General features: G+C 38.1%; 1 protein-coding gene across 8 annotated transcripts in view; it reads right to left on the minus strand.

Moving 5' to 3' along the window:
* The window catches only part of HEATR5A (HEAT repeat containing 5A), a 129340-nt gene that overhangs the window by 1539 nt on the left and 106687 nt on the right, over positions 1-21114 (minus strand). For 7 of the 8 annotated variants that reach the window (XM_027521777.1, XM_027521771.1, XM_027521774.1 and 4 more), the window contains 10 exons: positions 20129-20197; positions 18404-18583; positions 16453-16675; positions 14069-14317; positions 12889-13016; positions 11248-11395; positions 10126-10398; positions 8133-8357; positions 2839-3008; positions 237-450 (listed from right to left, as the gene is read on the minus strand). In XM_027521777.1, coding sequence (XP_027377578.1) covers positions 237-450; positions 2839-3008; positions 8133-8357; positions 10126-10398; positions 11248-11395; positions 12889-13016; positions 14069-14317; positions 16453-16675; positions 18404-18583; positions 20129-20197 — 1879 coding nt within the window. The remainder of the gene's footprint in view (positions 1-236; positions 451-2838; positions 3009-8132; positions 8358-10125; positions 10399-11247; positions 11396-12888; positions 13017-14068; positions 14318-16452; positions 16676-18403; positions 18584-20128; positions 20198-21114) is intronic. The other variant, XM_027521778.1, reaches the window with a different exon arrangement.

A 21114-nucleotide genomic window follows, 5' to 3' on the forward strand; every position in this document is an offset into this window, starting at 1 on the left:
TGCAGATGTTCCATGCACACTTGACAGGAACCTATTTCCCCAGCCTGAAGGGAAGCAGTTCTTCCGATCTCTTCTCCCAAACCAATACTAAATAATATCAATACTTGGGGTTAACATCAACATCTGCCTTTCCGCAAGTGTGAAAATACAATATTAAGTGACTAGAGGGATGTTTTATACTTTAAAGAACATTCAGGTTCTGACTCTGTTCGTACGCATTCAGTGCTAGCACTTACGGTGCTGTTCCTCAGCCACGGCCACCAGTGCTTCCAAGACCTTTATGCCTTCTTGAAAGATCTGAAGCTCAGCAGTGTCTTCAGGTTTCCTCCTATTTATTTCCTGCAACTTTTCCACGATAGAGGATACTAAAGAGTAAATGTATGGATAGGAAACAGCTGGATTCGGATACTGAAAAATGGAAAGGAGGAGCTGATAGGTCTTGATTTGTACCTAGTCAGATAAGAGACAAAAAAAGTATAAACCATATATACAAGTTTACATTTACATTAAAATGTAAGTTTGAATTTTTAAAAGTTTAAAAATGTAAAGGAAAAAATTTTCCTACACCCCCACCCCCAAACTTAAACTTATTTCTGTTTTATCTTCAATTCTGGAGGTCTAAACACTAAATTCAAGCTTGCATGCTAAAAGTGGTTGTGACAGCTTGGAGTGGGAATAAAGTAGTTAATTTTTCTTTTTTTGACTAGTTTCTATTTTCCCCCTTTATATGTCTCTGTAATATATATATTAAAAAAAAAGAACTTTGAAAAATATTTTGGAGATTTTGGAAAACGTTTTAGATGAAGAATCACATATATCTGATGCAATGAAGGTGTTAGGAAACTGTGTCTAGACTGTATTAATTATATGTCACCATGTATCAGAGACACGACTTTGAGACTGCTACATAAAGCGCCTGTTAGGATAGAGGAAATAAACAGGACAGAAGAATAAAAGAATTCTCAAACTTCCGCACAATTGCACTCATCTCACATGCTAGTAAAGTAATGCTCAAAATTCTCCAAGCCAGGCTTCAGCAATACATGAACCGTGAACTTCCTGATGTTCAAGCTGGTTTTAGAAAAGGCAGAGGAACCACAGACCAAATTGCCAACATCCGCTGGATCGTGGAAAAAGCAAGAGTTCCAGAAAAACGTCTATTTCTGCTTTATTGACTATGCCAAAGCCTTTGACTGTGTGGATCACAATAAACTGTGCAAAATTCTGAAAGAGATGGGAATACCAGACCACCTGACCTGCCTCTTGAGAAATCTGTATGCAGGTCAGGAAGCAACAGTTAGAACTGGACATGGAACAAAAGACTGGTTCCAAATAGGAAAAGGAGTACGTCAAGGCTGTATACTGTCACCCTGCTTGTTTAACTTCTTTGCAGAGTACATCATGAGAAATGCTGGACTGGAAGAAACACAAGCTAGAATCAAGATTGCCGGGAGAAATATCAATAACCTCAGATATGCAGATGATACCACCCTTATGGCAGAAAGTGAAGAGGAACTCAAAAGCCTCTTGATGAAAGTGAAAGTAGAGAGTGAAAAAGTTGGCTTAAAACTCAATATTCAGAAAACGAAGATCTTGGCATCTGGTCCCATCACTTCATGGGAAATAGATGGGGAAACAGTGGAAACGGTGTCAGACTTTATTTTTCTGGGCTCCAAAATCACTGCAGATGGTGACTGCAGCCATGAAATTAAAAGACGCTTACTCCTTGGAAGGAGAGTTATGACCAACCTAGATAGCATATTCAAAAGCAGAGACTACTTTGCCAACAAATGTTCATCTAGTCAAGGCTATGGTTTTTCCTGTGGTCATGTATGGATGTGAGAGCTGGACTGTGAAGAAGGCTGAGTGTCAAAGAATTGATGCTTTTGAACTGTGGTGTTGGAGAAGACTCTTGAGAGTCCCTTGGACTGCAAGGAGATCCAACCAGTCCATTCTGAAGGAGATCAGCCCTGGGATTTCTTTGGTGGGAATGATGCTGAAACCGAAACTCCAGTACTTTGGCCACCTCATGCAAAGAGTTGACTCATTGGAAAAGACTCTAATGCTGGGAGGGATTGGGGGCAGGAGGAGAAGGGGACGACAGAGGATGAGATGGCTGGATGGCATCACTGACTCGATGGACGTGAGTCTCAGTGAACTCCGGAAGTTGGTGATGGACAGGGAGGCCTGGCGTGCTGCGATTCGTGGGGTCGCAAAGAGTCGGACACTACTGAGTGACTGAACTGAACTGATACATCATATATACAAATAATCCCTTATTTAATTCACTGTGATGATGTTTGAAAGATTTTTTTTTTCTGAGAGAAAACCTGGTTCCTGAATTTTAGGAGTTTATTTGTGATCATGTGCTACAAACTTATTCTGTAGCACCTAAAAATATAGGAAATTAACCAAGTGAATAAAAGGATCAGAAAGGAATGGGATTAATTTGTATGTGCTGTTTTTGAAACTGGTCTCATTATTTTACAATCTTATACTGAAGGCATGTGCTAGAGTCTTCCTTTCCCTTCCCTTCTGAAGGAAAACCCACTAAAGTTCTAGGAATGTATCAATTTTAAGATGTCCTATTTAAAATTTAGTTGGTGGTATTTTTAATCTTTTTTTTAAATCTTTCTCTAACTACATTCTATCCTCAGGGCCAAAAAACAAGACCATTATTATTTGACTTTAACCTAAGAATATGAAATAATCCAAACCTAAAAATAAAAACTTCAGTCTGGTACTTTTTGTTGGAACCAACAAAATCACAAAGAAAAGTTTTTAAAAGCCTAAACGTATTCCTATTATTATAAACATCTGTCTTCTAAGGACACTTACCATAGGATCTTTTATCTCAAGAGTGGCCTTAAATTTCTCAATACAGCGCTTCTGAAGGCATGGGATCGTAGTTACTTCTGGACTTGTAGACAAAATAAATACTGTGATAGCCGTAAGCAGACTGACTTCATCAAGTTCTTGGTGTGTTCCATCTACTAAGGAGAAGTCATCTATGAAAAACAGATCCTGATACTGTCATATTTTCTGTCTTATGTATCTGTGAAACGTTCTCCAGTTTGGTAGTAACGATTTCTTTTGGGCACCAGAGGGTTGCAGACAATAATAAATAGTGACTTACTAAGAATCCTGGCAAATGATATAGCTTCAAAATGCACATTTTAAGTAATTCTAGAGTCAAGAATTACGAAAGTAATTATAATCTTCACAAGTAAAGTGAAAGTGAAGTCACTCAGTTGTGTCCGACTCTTTGCGACCCCATGGACTGTAGCCCACCAGGCTCCTTCCATCCATGGAATTTTCTAGGCAAGAGTACTGGAGTGGGTTGCCATTTACTTCTCCAGGGGAATCTTCCTGACCCGGGGATTGAACCCGGGTCTCCCACATTGCAGGCAGATGCTTTACTCTCTGAGCCACCAGGGAATCCCTCACAAGTAAAGAGATCAGTAAATACATATATATATTTACTAGATACATGCATTTATTGGTTGTGTGACCTTGGATATTTAACCCTGTCTTCACTTTTCTCATCTTGAAAATAGTACTTAAGTTTATAAGTTAAATGAGTTAATCCTCATATAGCATTCAGAATAGCATGTTGTACATAAATGCTCATAATAAATTAACTATTGTTATTTTTATTGGGGAGAAATACAGAGTTGCTTGGACAATTGTCTTTTCTTTGCTAAATTTAAAGTATTCATATTTTGATAATACATGTGTCAAATGAAAATAACTTAGCATTTTGTTACATATCCTATTTCTTAAGAGTATAGAAAAATGTGAAAATCTGTGTGTCACAATCATTTAAAGGAATTTTCTACTAGATGTAATTTACCTTCATTTTCCAAAGTCCTACTCTCATTAAATAATTTTAATAAACCTGCTGTGGAAAATCAATGTTATTTGAAAAGGCATGGCAAATTCAATTCATTAAATTGTGTAAGAATGGATTGCTACTTAGGAAGAAATCAGATATACATACTCTTTAACATTCACTCATCAAATACTGAAGAAACTTTTTATGTGCCAGCATTCTTTTTGGCTCTAGGAATACAATTTACAGAGAAGATGTACTATATGCCAGGAAGTAAACAAAGAAATTAATTTCAGCTAGTCACAAGGTCTATGGCAACCCAGAGTTGCTACACCGGGCAGTCAGAGGAAAGTTTGAGGAGATTAATACTTGAATTGACACTTGCAACACAGCAGCAATGAAGGCAAAATATTATAGATGGAAGATATATTTATAAGAATAATCTGGATAATTTTAAGGTAAAATAGGTGCAAGGCCTATTAAAATTACGAAAGCATTATTACAAGCACTTTATATTTAATCCTCACAGTAACATCATGAGGAAGGTATTCCTCATTTCCCCCATTTTATGGACAAGAAACTGAGGAACAGAAATTCAGTAATTTGCTACAATCACACAGTTATTAGTGAGGTGTTGAGTTTGATTCCAGAGAATATACTGGTACTTACAGTGCCACAGTGTTTCCCATACAGCCAAGTTATTTTTAGTCATTTACAGTGACTTGAAACTACAAGAGCTAGTCTATGTAGTATAAAAATCTCTTTTTATTCCCCGTAAGTAATGTTCTCCTGGGTTCCTCTCCCCCTTTCTTCTAAAATTTCCTTATTCTGCCACTCATGCCCCAATTCCCTTATGTGCTTAGTCTCTCAGTCATGTCTGACTCTTTGCGACCCCATGGAGGGTAGCCCGCCAGGCTCTTCTGTCCATGGGATTCTCCAGGCAAGAATACTGGAGTGGGTTGCCACGCCCTTCTCCAGGGGATTTTCCCCTCAAGGACTGAACCCAGGTCTTCCGCATTGCAGGCGGATTCTTTACCATCTGAGTCATCAGGGAAGCCCAAGAATACTAGAGTGGGTAGCCTATCCCTTCTCCAGGGGATCTTCCCGACGTAGGAACAGAAGTGGGGTCTCATGCAGTGCAGGCTGATTCTTATAAGCTGAGCTACCAGGGAAGCCCAATGTTCCTCTCTTTTACCTACAATAAGATGCACAGTTCCCTTAACATTAGCTCTATGTGGTAAGGAATTGAGGCCTCTTGCTAACAGCCAGTGAGAGACTAAGGCCTCTTACCAACAGCCACGAGCCAGAAATGGGTTCTTTGGCTGTGACCCTGGCCATCATCTTAACAGTAACTTCATGAGACACCCTGAGACAGAACCACCCAGCTACACAGCTCCCCGATTCCTAACCCTCTAACACTGTCAGATAACAAATGTTTGTTCTTTGAAGCCACTAAGTTTTGGAGCAATCTGTTATGTTGTAAATGTTTTCCCTAGCACGATCAGCCCCTTCCTAATTTCTTCTCACTAGTGAGTCCAAATCTTTCATGTCCTAACCTCATTCCCCGACAGACAACAGAAAACCATCTGTGTGCCTGTGCGTGGAGATGAAAGAGGCAAGCTCATCATAACTCACCCTAACAACCTACACTTATTACTTTCCATCCTTACCTCCTTGTCTTCATACTGGCAGAGATTCATCCTTCTAAATGCGCTGTGAATTTTTTTTTTCCTTTTCTGCCTAGAAAAGGGATGCTGCTTTCTTCCCTAACAGTTCCAACTCCAACACTATCTCCACCTTTTCGCCCCACTAGCAGGAACTCATGCTAGACCCTCATCTGGAAAAAAAAAAAAAAACCCACCTTCCTTGACCCTGTATCTTCCTTCGCTTTCTTGTCTTGTGGTCAAGAGGAGCCTGAACTTGATCCTTCCCCTCCTTCCTGCTCATTTGTGCCTAACTCTGTAAAGCATGATCTCCAGAGTGTAATTTACACTGCTGCCCAGTCTCTAGTCATTAGAACTCTTTTCCTTGGGTTCTGTTCCTGCATTATATTCAGAATCTCCCAAGTTAGGTGATTTCAACCATCCCACAGGTGGCACTGACAACTCCTGAACACATGCTGTCTAAAACCATCTCTAGCCAGCCTTTCTTGAATCCCTGACCGCTTCACAGTTTGTTCCACTTGATTATCCTGTAGACATTTCAAAATCAACTCACTATCTTCCCCTGAAAACCCTCCCTTTGGTATTTCTGTTAAGAGCACCATGAATGCTCAAATCACCTTAACCTTTCAACTCCTATAGCAAACTACCAGTAAATTTTGTTAATACTTGCTTAACATTTTAGTTTTCATTATCCCATTCCTCATATCCTTACTGCTACAATCTTGTCTCCAACAGTCTTGCTTTCTTTGTGTTGCTGCCGAAGTGAGTCTTTAGAAACCCAAACCCTATCACTTCGATACCATTTTAAGAACATGCCTATTAAAGACAGTCCAAATCACCAATCATGCCAAACCTTTCATCATCTGACCCCATGTACCATCCAACTTCATCTCTTTACTCATTACCATTCACTACCTTCTTATTCTTTCCCCTCAAACCCACATTCACTCATTGCACTATTGCTGTCCCCAAATATACCGTACTATTTAAGTTTCCTGGTCTTATATCAAAATGTGTGAGAATACATTTCTATGATGTCTATGTGGAGAATGGAGAATACTTTCTTATCCTTTAGGAAACTCTCTTGAGAAATCTCTTCTGGTAGTTACAGAGGGGTACCACTGAGCTCCCCTCCATAGTGGGAGGTCCTGCCCAGCTGTGAGGAGCATGGTCAACTCCCTCAGGTTGACCTCAGCCCCAGAGTTGTCTTGACTGACATCACAGTCTTCAGGGGGCAGCCACATCTGAGCTGGAGTGCAAACCCTGTTGTCCTCTGAAAGGCAGTATTCAGAGGACCCCCGTAGGTGTGCTGAGTTCTGCTGGACACTCGTACTGCAGTATGACTACTTTTGCCTAACACTGCTTTCCCCACTGCCTTCAAAAATACTCGCTCGCCAAACTGCATCTCAGCATGCGCTTCCACAGAACCCTACTGTGACACTCTGCCTGGTTCACTCAAACAGAACCATTCTAATTTTTTGCCAGTTGTCTCTATTTCATTATACTAGAAATGCAGTGATAAGTAAGATACTACTGTTGCCTTCAGGAGCTTCTATGGTATTAATCACACCCAACGGCAATTTGTAGGTACTAGACTTCCCTAGTGGAGAAGGCAATGGCACCCCACTCCAGTACTCCTGCCTGGAAAATCCCATGGACGGAGGAGCCTGGTGGGCTGCAGTCCATGGGGTTGCTAAGAGTCGGACACAACTGAGCGACTTCACTTTGACTTTTCACTTTCATGCATTGGGGAAGGAAATGGCAACCCACTCCAGTGTTCTTGCCTGGAGAATCCCAGGGATGGGGGAGCCTGGTGGGCTGCCGTCTATGGGGTTGCACAGAGTCGGATACGACTGAAGCGACTTAGCAGACTTCCCTAGACTCCCAACTCTGCGCACAAAGTGTGCGATCAATCAATTGCTGCATTCAACTGAAATCTTTTTACCATATGAAACAGAATATGGTGAACTATGACACTGATAAACAGAACAAAGAAGGCAGGGTTAATTGTAATATGTGTAAACACTTTTTACAATCACAATGACAATGTTGAAAATATATAACAATAACAGAGAAAAACTAATTTGAACAGATATTGAACATAATACTGGCTATCATTTACTGATATATGCCAAGTAAAAAGTGAAATAATTTTCATATATGTTACTGATCTAACAGTTTCCTGTAACACAGTCTCCTTATTTTGTTAATGAGAAAACTAAGGCTCAGAGAATTAGATAGCATGTCTAGTCACTTAGCACTGGTGCTGGAGTAAGGATATAAACCAGATCAGTCTTGAGTTATAATGTATATCTTATCCAGTTTTCAGTATACTGTATTAAAAAATTCTGACATGGATGACACCATATTTTAAAATTAACATATTATTACATTTGAATGTCTCTCACTGTCAACACACAGGCTTCTAGCCATTTTTTTGCATTAACGTTAAAGATACTAAAATGAGACCACAGATACCTGCTACCTATGATAATTATCCTCTAAATATGTAGTGAACATGGTCTCCTCTAGATGAGACTGCCAAACACGATCAAGTAAACAGCTTATTCTCAAAAAACTGTCCATCTTGCTTTTTAAAACAAACTGCACAACTGCTTCCAAAGAGCCTGACTTACCTGGATCCCAACAGTCAAGAATCGTAGTTAAAGCACTACGGAGAAGGTCCGTCCAAGCAGTATGGCTCTTTTCTGCTCGGGCCATGGGAGAAGACAATATTCCTTTCAGAGCCTGTAGGGAAGCTGCAACCGTTGAAGACAGCTGGCCCCCAGGTAACTTCACGGCAGTTTCCCTGAGGACTCCAATTGTGAGGTACAGTATAGTAGGAAGGATTGAGATGCTTCCTATAAGACATTTTGAAAAACACTATTTCAGTCTGTATGTAGTTCCTCAAAAGAAATTACCAAATGAGTAAGGTTATGTCAAAGATTTCTAGCTTTTAAGATTATTTTTCATTAATGATTATAACAATTTTAATAACCTTAAGATGTTAAAGGTTGGATAAAATTTAGGTTCTAATTGGAGATGTTATTTAAATTATATCACAGTATCATTATCTTGTGCTGTGTGATTTTATTTGGTAGTTGACATTGAATTTATTTTTTTTTAGTGTGGTAAAATATTTTTAACAAAAATTTACCACTTTAATCTTTTTTTTTTTTTTTTTTTAATTTGGCTGTGCTGGGTGTTAGTTGTGGCATGTGGGATCTAGTTCTCTGATCAAGGATCAAGCCCAGGCCACCTAATGGAGTCTTAGCCACTGGACCACCAGGCAAGTCCCACTTTGACCATTTTTAAGTGTATGGCTCAGTGGCATTAAGTACATTCACTACCACTATGCATTTGGGGGGTTTATTTTATATTAAGCCTTGCAATTTGCAGTGAGTTAGTACAAAAAATTAAAAGTTTCCATGGCTACTAAGTAGTTAAAAAGTCACTTTGTTTAAAAGGAAAGGGAAGAGAGACTAAAGTTAAAACGGTCAATTAAGTTTTCCCAGGGGCTATCCACAAAACTCATGTAGTGTATTTTTGCCTTTAATCCTTTGCTAGTCACTTTTTCTGCATTCTTGGTATAAGGCAGGTGTGAGAATAAGGAATACAAGGTTTTAAGTCAAACTGAAGCTTGAAGTTATATTAAGCTTATAATATATATTATATGAGACTTACGAAGACTTATATGCTGTCTGCATATAAGTCTGTCAAGTCACATCTAAGCAGAAATATGCTTACCAATTAAGTATCTATTAAGTACTGAGTCCTTATTATGTGCTAGGGTACTACAGGGTAAACATTTAGCTGGAAATAAGACATATGTCTGTGTGTGTGTGTATATATATATATATATATATATATATATATGTATATTTATCTTCTCTATATAATAATAGATTACATATAACGCCTCTATATATAACAAAAAAACCTATGTATATACATATGGAAGCTGTACACACACACACACACAGAAAAACAAAACTCAGTATGAGAGTTTTTAGGGAAGCCTTCACGGATGAAGCAGGGCTGGAGTTGAATTTCAAAGGAAGGCAGAATTTTAAAAAGGAGAGAAGGGCTGGTGTCATTTCAGATCAAGTAACACCACTGGCAATAGCACAGAACGGGGCTAAGCATGGAACCTCCTAGGTTTATGGTTCACACAGAAGGTATCAGGAGGCAGCTGTACTCAGCAGAGCCCTGTGGAGAGCCTTAGAGACTACACTAAATGTATGGACTTGATTCCAAACAGAACTGGATATGATGAGAAGCTTCTATCAAAACTGAGGCAGGGAAAATCCATTAGATACTGTATACCAAAAGACGCCCCAGAGAGATTAATTGCCATCAACTGGCTTAAAATATTTCTTAAAAAAAAAAAAAAACCCACCATTGAAGAGCATTATTTTTCTAGAGTACATGCTGTCCCTATATTTACTTTCATCCTTTTAGTAAAATAAATTACTTTATCATTAATCGTAAAGGATTAAAGACAATACCCAAATCTTTGGGTCACCATTTGTTTAATGAAAAAAAGATTAGCAACCATTATCTCCATTACCTATTAAAACCATTTCTCTCCTTTTGGGTCAAGTAAAGCCATCACATACCACAACATACCTTCAGGAGAGCACACTGCAGGAAGTTCAGAGAGGATAACTAATGCGGCTGAAACCAACCTACTTCCATCTTCTGACAGCATCTGTGGCTTTGCTGCTTTGACTCCTGGGCTACCTGTCAATTTAGGATTTAGCCCTGGGAGCTGCCTAACTAGAATGCACACACACAGCTCCAATGTTGCAAAGACCAAAGACTTCCCAGGCACAAGTCCTCCTGTGTCCTTTCCCTCTCCAAATTCTGGCAAGGTTTCCTTTTCAGCAGCTCCATCATCGACTGGAAAACAAAAAGACCAGTGTTGAATAAATACTTCACGTTTGCTTTGCTTCTGTTGTAGGTAACACATTTAAATGGGTCAAGCCTTGGGTCTTAAAGAATGAAAGAGAAAGCAGTTATGGAGGTAAAAGGAGTTGTTGTCTTTATTTGGACTTCTTACTGTAGTGGATCAAAAGAAATCCTCGGGGACCTTCTCAGCCTTGCATATTGTCTGGTTAACTCCATGCAGTTAAGATGTGAACCTGAAAGCTAGAGCTCCAGCACTGACTTTACCACCGTAAGCAGTGGCTGGGCAGAAAGATACGGACTGAGGTCTCTGTCTTTATGAAACTGCCATCTCAGCCCAGGACTGCCAACCTCTGGAGATCTTGTAGATGAGAGAATAAGTCCTTGTGTTTTAAATCTACTGTCGTTCTGGGTTTTGTTATATGTAGTCAAACGTAATCTTAAATGATATACTCACCAATACCAAATCAGACTTATAAATGAGCAATTTAATCACTATATAAAACTAAGTAAAAAAAATTGTCAGTGATTCTTTACCTGTACACTGCTAAACACTTTTAAGTACTCAATCCATATAAGGGATTTTTTTTTTCCTTCCAGGGCTGTTAAAATTCTAATTCTCCCAAGGAAAAATACTTTAACTACTGACAATACCCAAGGTAATACGTAGAGACGACTGAGAGACTTTAAAGCCATAACTAGAGATGTTTCATTTGTATTATACACAACAGATTCTCAGGATGACATAGACACATAAATACTTAAAAAAGCTTTTTTTTTTTAAAAAAAAAAAAAAGGTAATGATGCTGTATGATTAATTTGGCATTATGGTTTAATATTCACCTTCTGCACTTCGTCTTTTCTCCTTCACATGTTCTTGAGCCGCACAGATAATCTGCCTGACCACTTCAAGAGAAGCCAGTTGAATGGAAGGTGATTCTCGAGTCAAAATTACTCGATGTAGTACATTCAACAACTCAATACCCAAGTCCTATGACCGAAAACAGGTGAGACCATTTTGAAAATTATATGCTTGAAAAATCATAAAGTGTCAGGGCAATGAAGTTATGTAATACTTGCTCCACTTTAAACCATCTCCAGGTTGATTTCTGTCCAATCTTGTAGGAGATGGCACTATGACAAAAGATCATTTTCACACAGTTCCTCAACTGAGATAACAAACAAGGAAATTTCTAAAACAAGATAAAAAAACATGGCTCAAAGTATACAAGGACTGCCAGATTCAAGATAAAAAGATTCCCAGAGATATATTAAAGTTTTCTAATACTTACAAATGGTGGCAAAAATGACATTAACAGTGTGTAAGTTATTAAGCACAGAATGAATATCACTCAAAAGAAAATACACTAGAAGAATACTACTTAACTTTCCCCCTGTTCTATTGGTCACTCTGGTGGCTTTCTTTCATCTTCGAAAATAAGTGCAAAATACTCATTATAATACTTGTTTTAACATACAGAATTAACAAGCACAAAAAGTTTAAAACTTATCCATGTGCAATTCAAGTCAGGCAGGAGCCTGATTCATACTTTAAACCTAATAAACGATAGTGGTAATAAATAACAGTCTATACAGAGAGGAAATTATACCATTTATTTTTCTTAACATCCAAAAGTCAATTTAATATACAATTCAATATACTGGTAATACCGGCTTCTCTGGGGGCTCAGTGGTAAAGAACCTGCCTGCCAGTGCAGGAGCTGCAGGTTCCGTCCCTGGGTCAGGAAGATCCCCTACAGAAGGAAACGGCAACCCACTCCAGTATTCTTGTCTGGGAAATTCCATGAACAGGGGACCGTGGTGGGCTGCAATCCTTGGGGTCACAAAGAGCCAGACACAACTTAGCGAATAAGTATTCACACATATGGTGATACATGATGCTAAGAGTGCCTGCCCAATGCACTGTTGCTATTGGGAAGGCAGTTAAAGGAAGTGCTGTACACTGTAGAGTGGTCCTTCAAATCATGGTCACAACTGGGTCTGGTATTAGTGTCTGACTCCACCTATAGGCTAGGCAGTTGTCTCTTAAAAGACCTTGATGGAGCACTACACACCTGACAGTGAACATGCACCAAGAGGATTCTCTCCTGGGGAAATGGGGCATAAGACACAGATGCATATGAGGAGCGAGTGCAGCGAAGCGGCAAGAGGCAAGGATAGCACAAGACAGAACCTTCCCATCACGCAGCAAGTTCGCCCGAAGAGCTGCTACACAGAGTGCTGGGCTGGTGGCAGCAAAAGTAAGTGTGGCAGGAGCAGAGACAGAAAGCGGCAGACAGAGGCGTGACTGCTCCCGAGTCAGCACGGCTGCTGCCGGCTCTTCAGTTCGGAGCTCAGCTATGCAGTGCTTCAGTTTCCTTTTTACTTCTCTGTGTTCACCCACTGTTCACTATAGAAACCCGAACACATTTCTGTTGCTGTGCCTTGGAATCTAGAGAAGCCTGACAAGCAACAAGAAATCACCTGATCGCTGCCAATTTTAGATCTTGGCCAAGGAACATCGAGAAGGGCCTGTAACGCGTGTAAACAGGCAGTAATGCTTTCCATGGTTGCATCTGAACGTAAGGAACATAGAAACTTCACACTGATTCCTGTAGAAAGTAGAGAAAGAGAACAGGGCTTCTTTAGAGTCTTGGTTTCTGACGTTAAAGAATTTTCTATTTTGATAAGATACACAAATAAACTTAGCACAGAAGCAATGCAAATAAATCACCATGAATTTAAGACTAAACAATTAAGTGGTAAGGCAATCTCTTAACAGTTTTTATCAACATGTACACAAATAATAATCTCAACTAGGCTTGTGCACTACTGCAAAAATTATAATAAAACTGTGCCAGAACTTAACATGTAGAGTTTCATAATTTTATTCTGACTAAAATTTATTGAGTGATTGCCATGTATCAGGCATTGTACTTTATATCATTTCACTCTCACAGTATCTCAGGAAGTAGGTACTATTATTCCCACTCCTTTTGAGCACATAAAGCTTAAATAGTTCACTAAATGTCTGTTACAATGAGGCACACCAAGAATTTGAACTAAGGTAATTAAACAGCACAGCTTATGCCCTGCCAGTCTTTATTACATAAAAGTTTGTTTTTAAAAAGCTCTCAAGGCAAACAGAAACAAAATTTTAATATACCCAAGGATATAGCAAGTCTGATCATGTTTGGCTTCAGGAGGAATAACAGAAGCTCTATGAACCAGAAACCTCAGCAGTTAATTACTGACCTTTATAACCCTCACATTTCAGTTAGTAACTTATTTATAGGTAATCTAACAGGTTGCTTCCTCAGAACAAGGTAAGTGTGAAAAACATTTAATCTAGAAACTCAAGGCATCTAGAAAGATACCTCATTTTAAAAATGAAGTTCTAAGAAAGCCAAAAAATGGTTAAACTTCATAAATTTAAAAATCTCATTTATCTTTGACCTTAAATGTTAATGCAGTTCTGGACCTGTGAATATACCTTCTTGAACCTTGTAATTCTTGAAAATGGGGAGGGAGGGGTAGATGACTCAGTATACTGTTATTGCCTAATAAAGAATGAAGTTAACAGCCACAAGAGCTGACAGGTAAGAAAGCACAATCCATGAAAAACTCTGTATGGCTGGCAGCGGGTAAAAAGTGTTTTACTGACCTAAAATAAGATGGAATCTCTCAGTGTAGACATCCTCAGGGGACTTGACTGTAGGTCCAGAGGATGAGCCCTGGCACATGGAAGTTGGTGTCACAGGCCTTGAGAGATTAGGGGCTCCCTCATCTGGGTCAGCAACGACAAAGCCTGTGCTTGTAAGCCACAGTGCTGTGGCATGCAAGATAAGCGCCCAGGAGTTGTAGTAATGCAGTTTTGCATTTTCACTAGTCTCTGCTGTGTAGAAAGCACCACCTACAAAAAAGGGAAAGCAAACAGTTTCAGGAGGAATAAATGAAGAGATGTGTTCACACTCCATTTTCCCTTTTATCTGTTACAAGAGATAGACCATTTCCAGCCTGTACCCTACACTTCAAGGTGACTACTTGTTGACTTATACCACCACAGATTAGATTTGCCCATTTTTGGACTTCACAAAAATACACAGTATGCAACTGTTTTTAACTTAACAATATTTTTAGAGATGGATCATCCATGCTGCTATATTATCAATGTTTTATTATCAGACTTTATTTCTCCTGAGCACACAACTGTTGGTCACAGTGCTGACATATCCTTAAAACTTCGTAAGAAATTTGTAGGCTCTTTTTCTTTTTAATCATAAAATATTTTAAAACAAATATGTAATGTGTGTGTGTTTAGAATGCAAAAGGTTCATACAATCTGAAGAGAAACCACAGTGTGTGTGCGGGCATGCTCAGTCACTCAGTTGTGTCCGACTCCCTGTGACCCCATGGACTGCAGCCCGCCAGGCTCCTCTGTCCACGGAATTCTCCAGGTAAGAATACTGGAGTGGGTTGCCATCTCCTCCTCCAAAGGATCTTCCTGACCCAGGGATCGAACCCTTGTCTCCTGCATTGGCAGGATTCTTTACCACTTAGCCACCTGGGAAGCCCAGAGTATGTATATGCATGTATAAAACAAATGCTGATACTCACCTACCTCTAAGATTAAGTAACATTTCACCATTCTTAAATCTCTTTCTTAAAAACAAACAAAACCACTAAAACTCTATATACCACTAATTCTTGCCCTTCCTTCTATAACCACTTTCCTCAAGTCACTGTGAATCAGTCTCAGGTCTTAAACTTTCACACTAGACGTTTGTATTCATAAATAATAGATGCTGTTATTTAGTGTGAGTTTACTTAAAGGCCTCATATTGTGTGTATCCTTTTCAAACTTGCTTTCCCCCTGAACATTATGTTTTAGAGATTTACATATGTTGATTCATGTGTCATTCATTTTTGTTGATAAATTTTTTCAGTAAATCAACGTTATTTCCATTTTTAATGCTATAAAAAGGTATAAAGTCCAATAAATACTCTGCATATCATTGTGTATACTTCCAATTAAAATTCTAATAGAACTTGACAGGCTGGCCCTAAAATTCATAGCAAGGAGTGAAAAAAATAATAGCTGTTTTGGAATAACATGAAGATTAAAAGCAGCTGCCAAATATCCAATCCACAAAATGTGATATTAATAACTGAGTATAAAATTAGATTCCCTTGGGGGAATATATGTATAAAAGAGTAGATATGTGTGTATGTATAACTGATTCACTGTGCTGTACAGCAGAAACTAACACAACACTGTAAAGCAACTATACTCCAATTAAAAAAAACTAGAGCCCTATCTTCATTCTACACACTAAAAAGAAATTCCAGCAGGACTAAAATCTAAAATGTAAAAAGCAAAAGTGTAAAGCTTATATAGCTTTGTGGTCTTAATTTAAAAAAAAGTACCAGGTATTACAGAGGAAACATAAACCATAAAAAACTGATTATATTAATTTTAAAAAGGTAAAAGAGCCAAGCCACAGGCTGAGAGAGGATACCTTCCAGATATGGAACCACAAAGGAAGAGTATTAAACATATGGAAGGATTAACAAGTCAGTAAGAAAATGACAAATATGAAGTAGAAAATGGGCAAAGATGATGACTGGGTGATTTATGGAAAAAGAAACTTAAACAGCCCAAAAACTGATGAAAAAAGACTTTCAATCAACGAAATAAACCAATGAAATTCTTTAAACTCATCACATTGGGAAAAACAAGTATAGTAACATACAGTGGAGGGAAGATGTAGATAAACAGAGGCATGTTGTTGATCATATACACTGCTGTAATCACGCTGGAGAACGATTTGGCTGTTATCTTGTGAGTTAGGAAGAGCGTGCCTCATGACTGAATGAGTCAACTGCAGGGTCTCTACCCTGAAGCAACTCTCCCATGACTATTCTATGAATGAAAATTATTCTTGAAAAAATGTTTCATATAAACATTACCTGCTAGTGGAGAAATTTTGAAAATACATGTTAGTGACAGTCATTCTAGGAATTACAGTAAATATTTCACCCCCTTACCTTCAACAGGAAGCTGAGAGGCAAATTCTGAAGGCAAAGTTAGGAGAGCAAAATCCTGAAGTGCAGCTAGCCAGAGCCTACTCAATGTGCCGAGGTCTGCGTGGACTAAGTCAAGCAGCCCATCTGGTGAAATTGACCCGTTTCCAACGCTCTCTTCTGAACAGGCAGGAGTCTTCAAAGATTGTCTGTGGTTTTTATGCCTTTCTACAGCAATTATGTAGACCTGTATAAAGGTTACTTTATAAATAGGAAAATCTTAGACCCACAGGTGCTACAATATTTTTATCTTGCAGACTTACCTTGAACCTGCCTCCTGGACTTGAAATGCACATGATACAAGAAGGTACACAGGTGCAACCACAGACAAAACTGGGGTAGAAAGATCCAAAGCATTATCTTCACCGAGATATGTCAGGGGTAATAATACTTGACAAGGATGCTGCCACACTGCAGTTTACAACCATGACAGCTGTCACTAAATGATCCTGGCACCCTGTTTCACTAAGCCTGGCTATGGCTTTGGCTGCCTGTAGCCATATATTGAAATGGATTACATCTCTGAAATCAAATAAGCTGAAATACTGAATATTTTTTCAATGTTACCACTAAATGACTTACAAAACATTTACCTATATAGACTATGGACACGGACTACAGAATGTTAAAGTATTCAACATAGTACATAATGTGTACTATTCTCTTTATCCATAGCTCTGAAATCCAAAGGCTCTGTAAAATGTAATTTTGTGGGCAACAATCTGGTGACAAAACACAAAAAAATTTATGTGAGGCTATTTATACAGTGTGACTATTCAAACATTTTCACAGATATATTATAAACTGTTTGATTATAGATTTTACAGTATTATCCCAACATCCTGGAGGGATACATGAAATATGTATCCAAATTTTAAATCCCAATTTATCTGGCTCTAAGGATTTCAAATAATTATGGACCTCAATTACATGGAGCTTGTTGGCTAGTCATTATTTCCACTAAGGAGAGAACAGGAGAATGTATAATGGCTTAAGCAAGAATACAGAGATTCAAATGATTATAAAAAACATTATAAAACAGTAAATTTATAAAATAGGTTACAGAAATTACAGAATATCTGTTTGTTCTATCAAAAGCATATGTTTAAACCATTTAGAGTTGATTGTTAAAGATCATTAAATCCAACTTATTAAGTCTAGGCAGAAATATTTTCTAACTGAAATTTGTCAATACTAAATAATGACAAAAACAGAAACTCAACAATCTTCTGGTTTTAATTAGCCCTACTGTAGAAAATCCTTTCTCACATATTGGCTGCAACACTCAGTTGCAATCTGAGACTATATATATTTCTAACTGAAGTGATACATGAACCAAGACTGGCCAAATATGATAACTGTTGAAGCTGGATAATGAGTTTATATGAGTTCATTACAGTATTCTGTTTACTTCTGTATATATGTAAACGTTTCTATCATAAATTTTTAAAATTATATGGCTTTCTGATTAGAAAAGTAAATAAAGAACAACTAAGTAAGTACTTCCCTCTAAGATTTTTTTAATCTTAGGAAATAAATGACTTACTTAATATTCAAAAGTCATTTTATGAAAGAAAGAGCTCTAAGAAATATTAAAGCATGTGTTACAGTTGATAGAATATATGAGCAAACCCACATTTCCAATAATTCAGGTTTCAATAAGTTGATTTCCATTGGCTATGATAAAGTCTCTTATGACTGCCCCCTGCTTAAAACAGCAGATAAGACAACAGGAGGGTACTTTAGAATCCTTGGCCAAAATATCAATTAGCATATAAATATATCTAATGTTGAAAGTCTTCAGTTAACCTTAAACACAGACTTACTTGTGTTTTAAATAGCTAATTTCAGTTTATGGCCTAAGACGTTTATTAACAACTTCCAAAATTCTAGTCATAAACTGAGACATACTAACCTCTGCCCAGGCTTTTAGCACAGCTAAGATCTCCATGGTAGAAGCACTTTCATTATATAAGTGACTAAGAGCTTCTTTTCCAACCTGAATTTTTGTTAATGATGCAACAAGCAGCTGATGAACTCTTCGGATGTCGTTAAGGTCACTTACAACTCCACTTGCTATCCAGGCACTGCAAACCTAGTTTTTTAAGAAAATCAAAAATTATATTTAAAAACTATAAACACCCTCTTTGGGAGTTCAGCAGAGTTCACTCATATCTCAGGAATCTGGTCACTTAAATCATCTTGCTATCAAGAAACCCAATGGGATACTGCTGATAATGATAGTCAAAGCCAGCATTTCAAAAGAGAATGAGACAGGGTGCTCAGGGTTGGAGCACTGGGATGACCCTGAGGGATGGGATGGGGAGGGAGGGCGGTTCAGGATGGGGAACACATGTACACCCATGGCTGATTCATGTCAATGTATGGCAAAAACCACTACAATATTATAAAGTAATTAGCCCCCAATTAAAATAAATAAATTTTTTAAAAACTCAAAAGAGAATGAAATCTCTTGATTTGAAGAAAGGAAGCTGTGCTAAGTAAATAAAGAGTTTTAGATGTTATTAACATAGAGAAGATAAGCCATGAAAGGCACTACTTGCGTAATTGTCTGGATTGACATTTGAATTATATTTCCAATCTTTATTATTTCATCTTACTATTTTAAAATCAGGGATTAATTGCGCCTCAATAAAGATTTTTATTCTTTTGAAGATATTTTTAACTTTTAAAACAAACATCATTAATAATCCTCCAATGCCAAAAATTTCCTCAGTTATCAGGGGCCATCTATGAAGGTTTTCCTGACTGTCACGATATTTCATGAAAATTTATTTTTCCTTTACTGTCTACTTATTTAGTTCACATTTCCTTTCACAAAAGACTTCAAGTGGCTTATAGCAAGAACACATATAATAAAATGATAAATTAGACTCAGTATAACAGTTAACAAAATTCTATGAATATTGAAGGTACTCAAACATTTCCTAAATACAACTGAATTTGAAAAGTTGAAAGAAATGAGTAAAATCAGTTTTTGCCATTTTGTTTATAATTAATTTAATTCATACCAGTTCTGCTTTTATCTCAGACCATTCAGGGCTGGATATTGAATGCTTGACAACACCATCAAGAAAAGCAACTATTTAAAACTGTATACCATATGGCTCTTAGATATATGAAAAAACACTCAACCTCACGTGGCATACAAATCTAAACTATCCTGAGATACCCTTTTTACTCCATCACAAAATCTTAAGTTTGCCAACTCACACAGCTGCTGAGAAACAGGCACTTGCATAGAGTGCTGGCAGGAGTTTAAAGTAGTTAACTCTTGTAATACATTCTTTAACCCAACAATTCAATTTTGGGGAATTTAGCTCCCATACATGCTTGGACCCAGTGAAATGACCCATACAGAAAGACGGTCATTAACTGCAGCACTATCTGTAAGAGCGAAAGACAAAAAAGAGCCCCCATATTTCCATCACTAGACAACTGGTGACATACCCATATACTGGCTTAATATGCAGTTACAAGAAAGAAAAAGTTCTATAAATTTAAAAGGTGAAGAAAAGGGGCAGCTGAGATTAATGGGTGGGTGGACAACTGTAACATCGAACCTTGGTATTAAACACTATCTGGAGAGCTGCTTCCTAAAGGAGGGTTTACTATTTACCTGACATGCTTTGGCAGTGACGTCAGGTGGTGTCTCTGAGGTGAAGGCTGGTCTAAGTGCCGCTCCTACCTGGCAAGAAATGATATGCTCGTTCAAGCATCAATAAGTAAGATAGCACAAACTCTTTTCTCTTTTTAATGTTATCTTAAAATTATCCCTTTATAATAGGTATTATAAGCACTTTTTGGTTCTGCCAGCCCAGGATGTCTTTCCCTGTTTTGGGGTAAGAGCATCTCAATTCTCCTTTGGGGAACTTTCTCGCCAACTCTTAGCCCATGTGGTTGCTATGGAGCTAACAGTACTGTCTGGCTCCAGGGATCCACACTGGTATAATGAAATCTCTCCTGTAGATGTTTGCTGGAAGTACTCGGAAAGAAGTGCTGTCTTTAAAAGACTAGATGCTAAGAGAGCCATTTTGATACCACTTGGAGAGGGCAAATTTGAAAAAAGAGCCAGTGCAGGAGAAAGCAGAGCCAACTAAGATTCCCCAAAACAATCTTCCTTTTCTGCTTAAGTGAGTGGTAATTTTATTTCTATCATTTGTAATTTTAAGAGGAGTAAAAATATAACAGAGCTCCCCTTAAGCTGGAATATAGTATTTAGACTAATATGTAGTTCTATGTAACTCCCATCCCTTCCTTTTCTCTTTCCCTAAACATACACTGACATTACCTGTTGGGAAGATGTGATGGAGCCTGCTACCAATTGGTGAACTGCTCTGGATTCCCTAATTGCCAGTCAACAGAAGCTGCCTCTGAATCACGAGAGGTATCCTTGCATGACTGCTGAAGGACTACATGTGATGTGTGTGATGTAACATGATGATTTTGTTACCTTCCTTGTTCCTCCTAGGTTGCTCAATGCACCAGGCAAACAAACACCAGTTAAAAAGATTACAGAACCAGTAAAAGAATCTTGAACTCTTTTCTAAGTTCAGGGGAAATAAAGGAGGTTATATCTAGCCTAGGAGTAGTAACCTGAAGATA

This window comes from Bos indicus x Bos taurus, chromosome 21, assembly GCF_003369695.1.
Source record: "Bos indicus x Bos taurus breed Angus x Brahman F1 hybrid chromosome 21, Bos_hybrid_MaternalHap_v2.0, whole genome shotgun sequence".
Classification (NCBI taxonomy): Eukaryota; Metazoa; Chordata; class Mammalia; order Artiodactyla; family Bovidae; genus Bos; species Bos indicus x Bos taurus.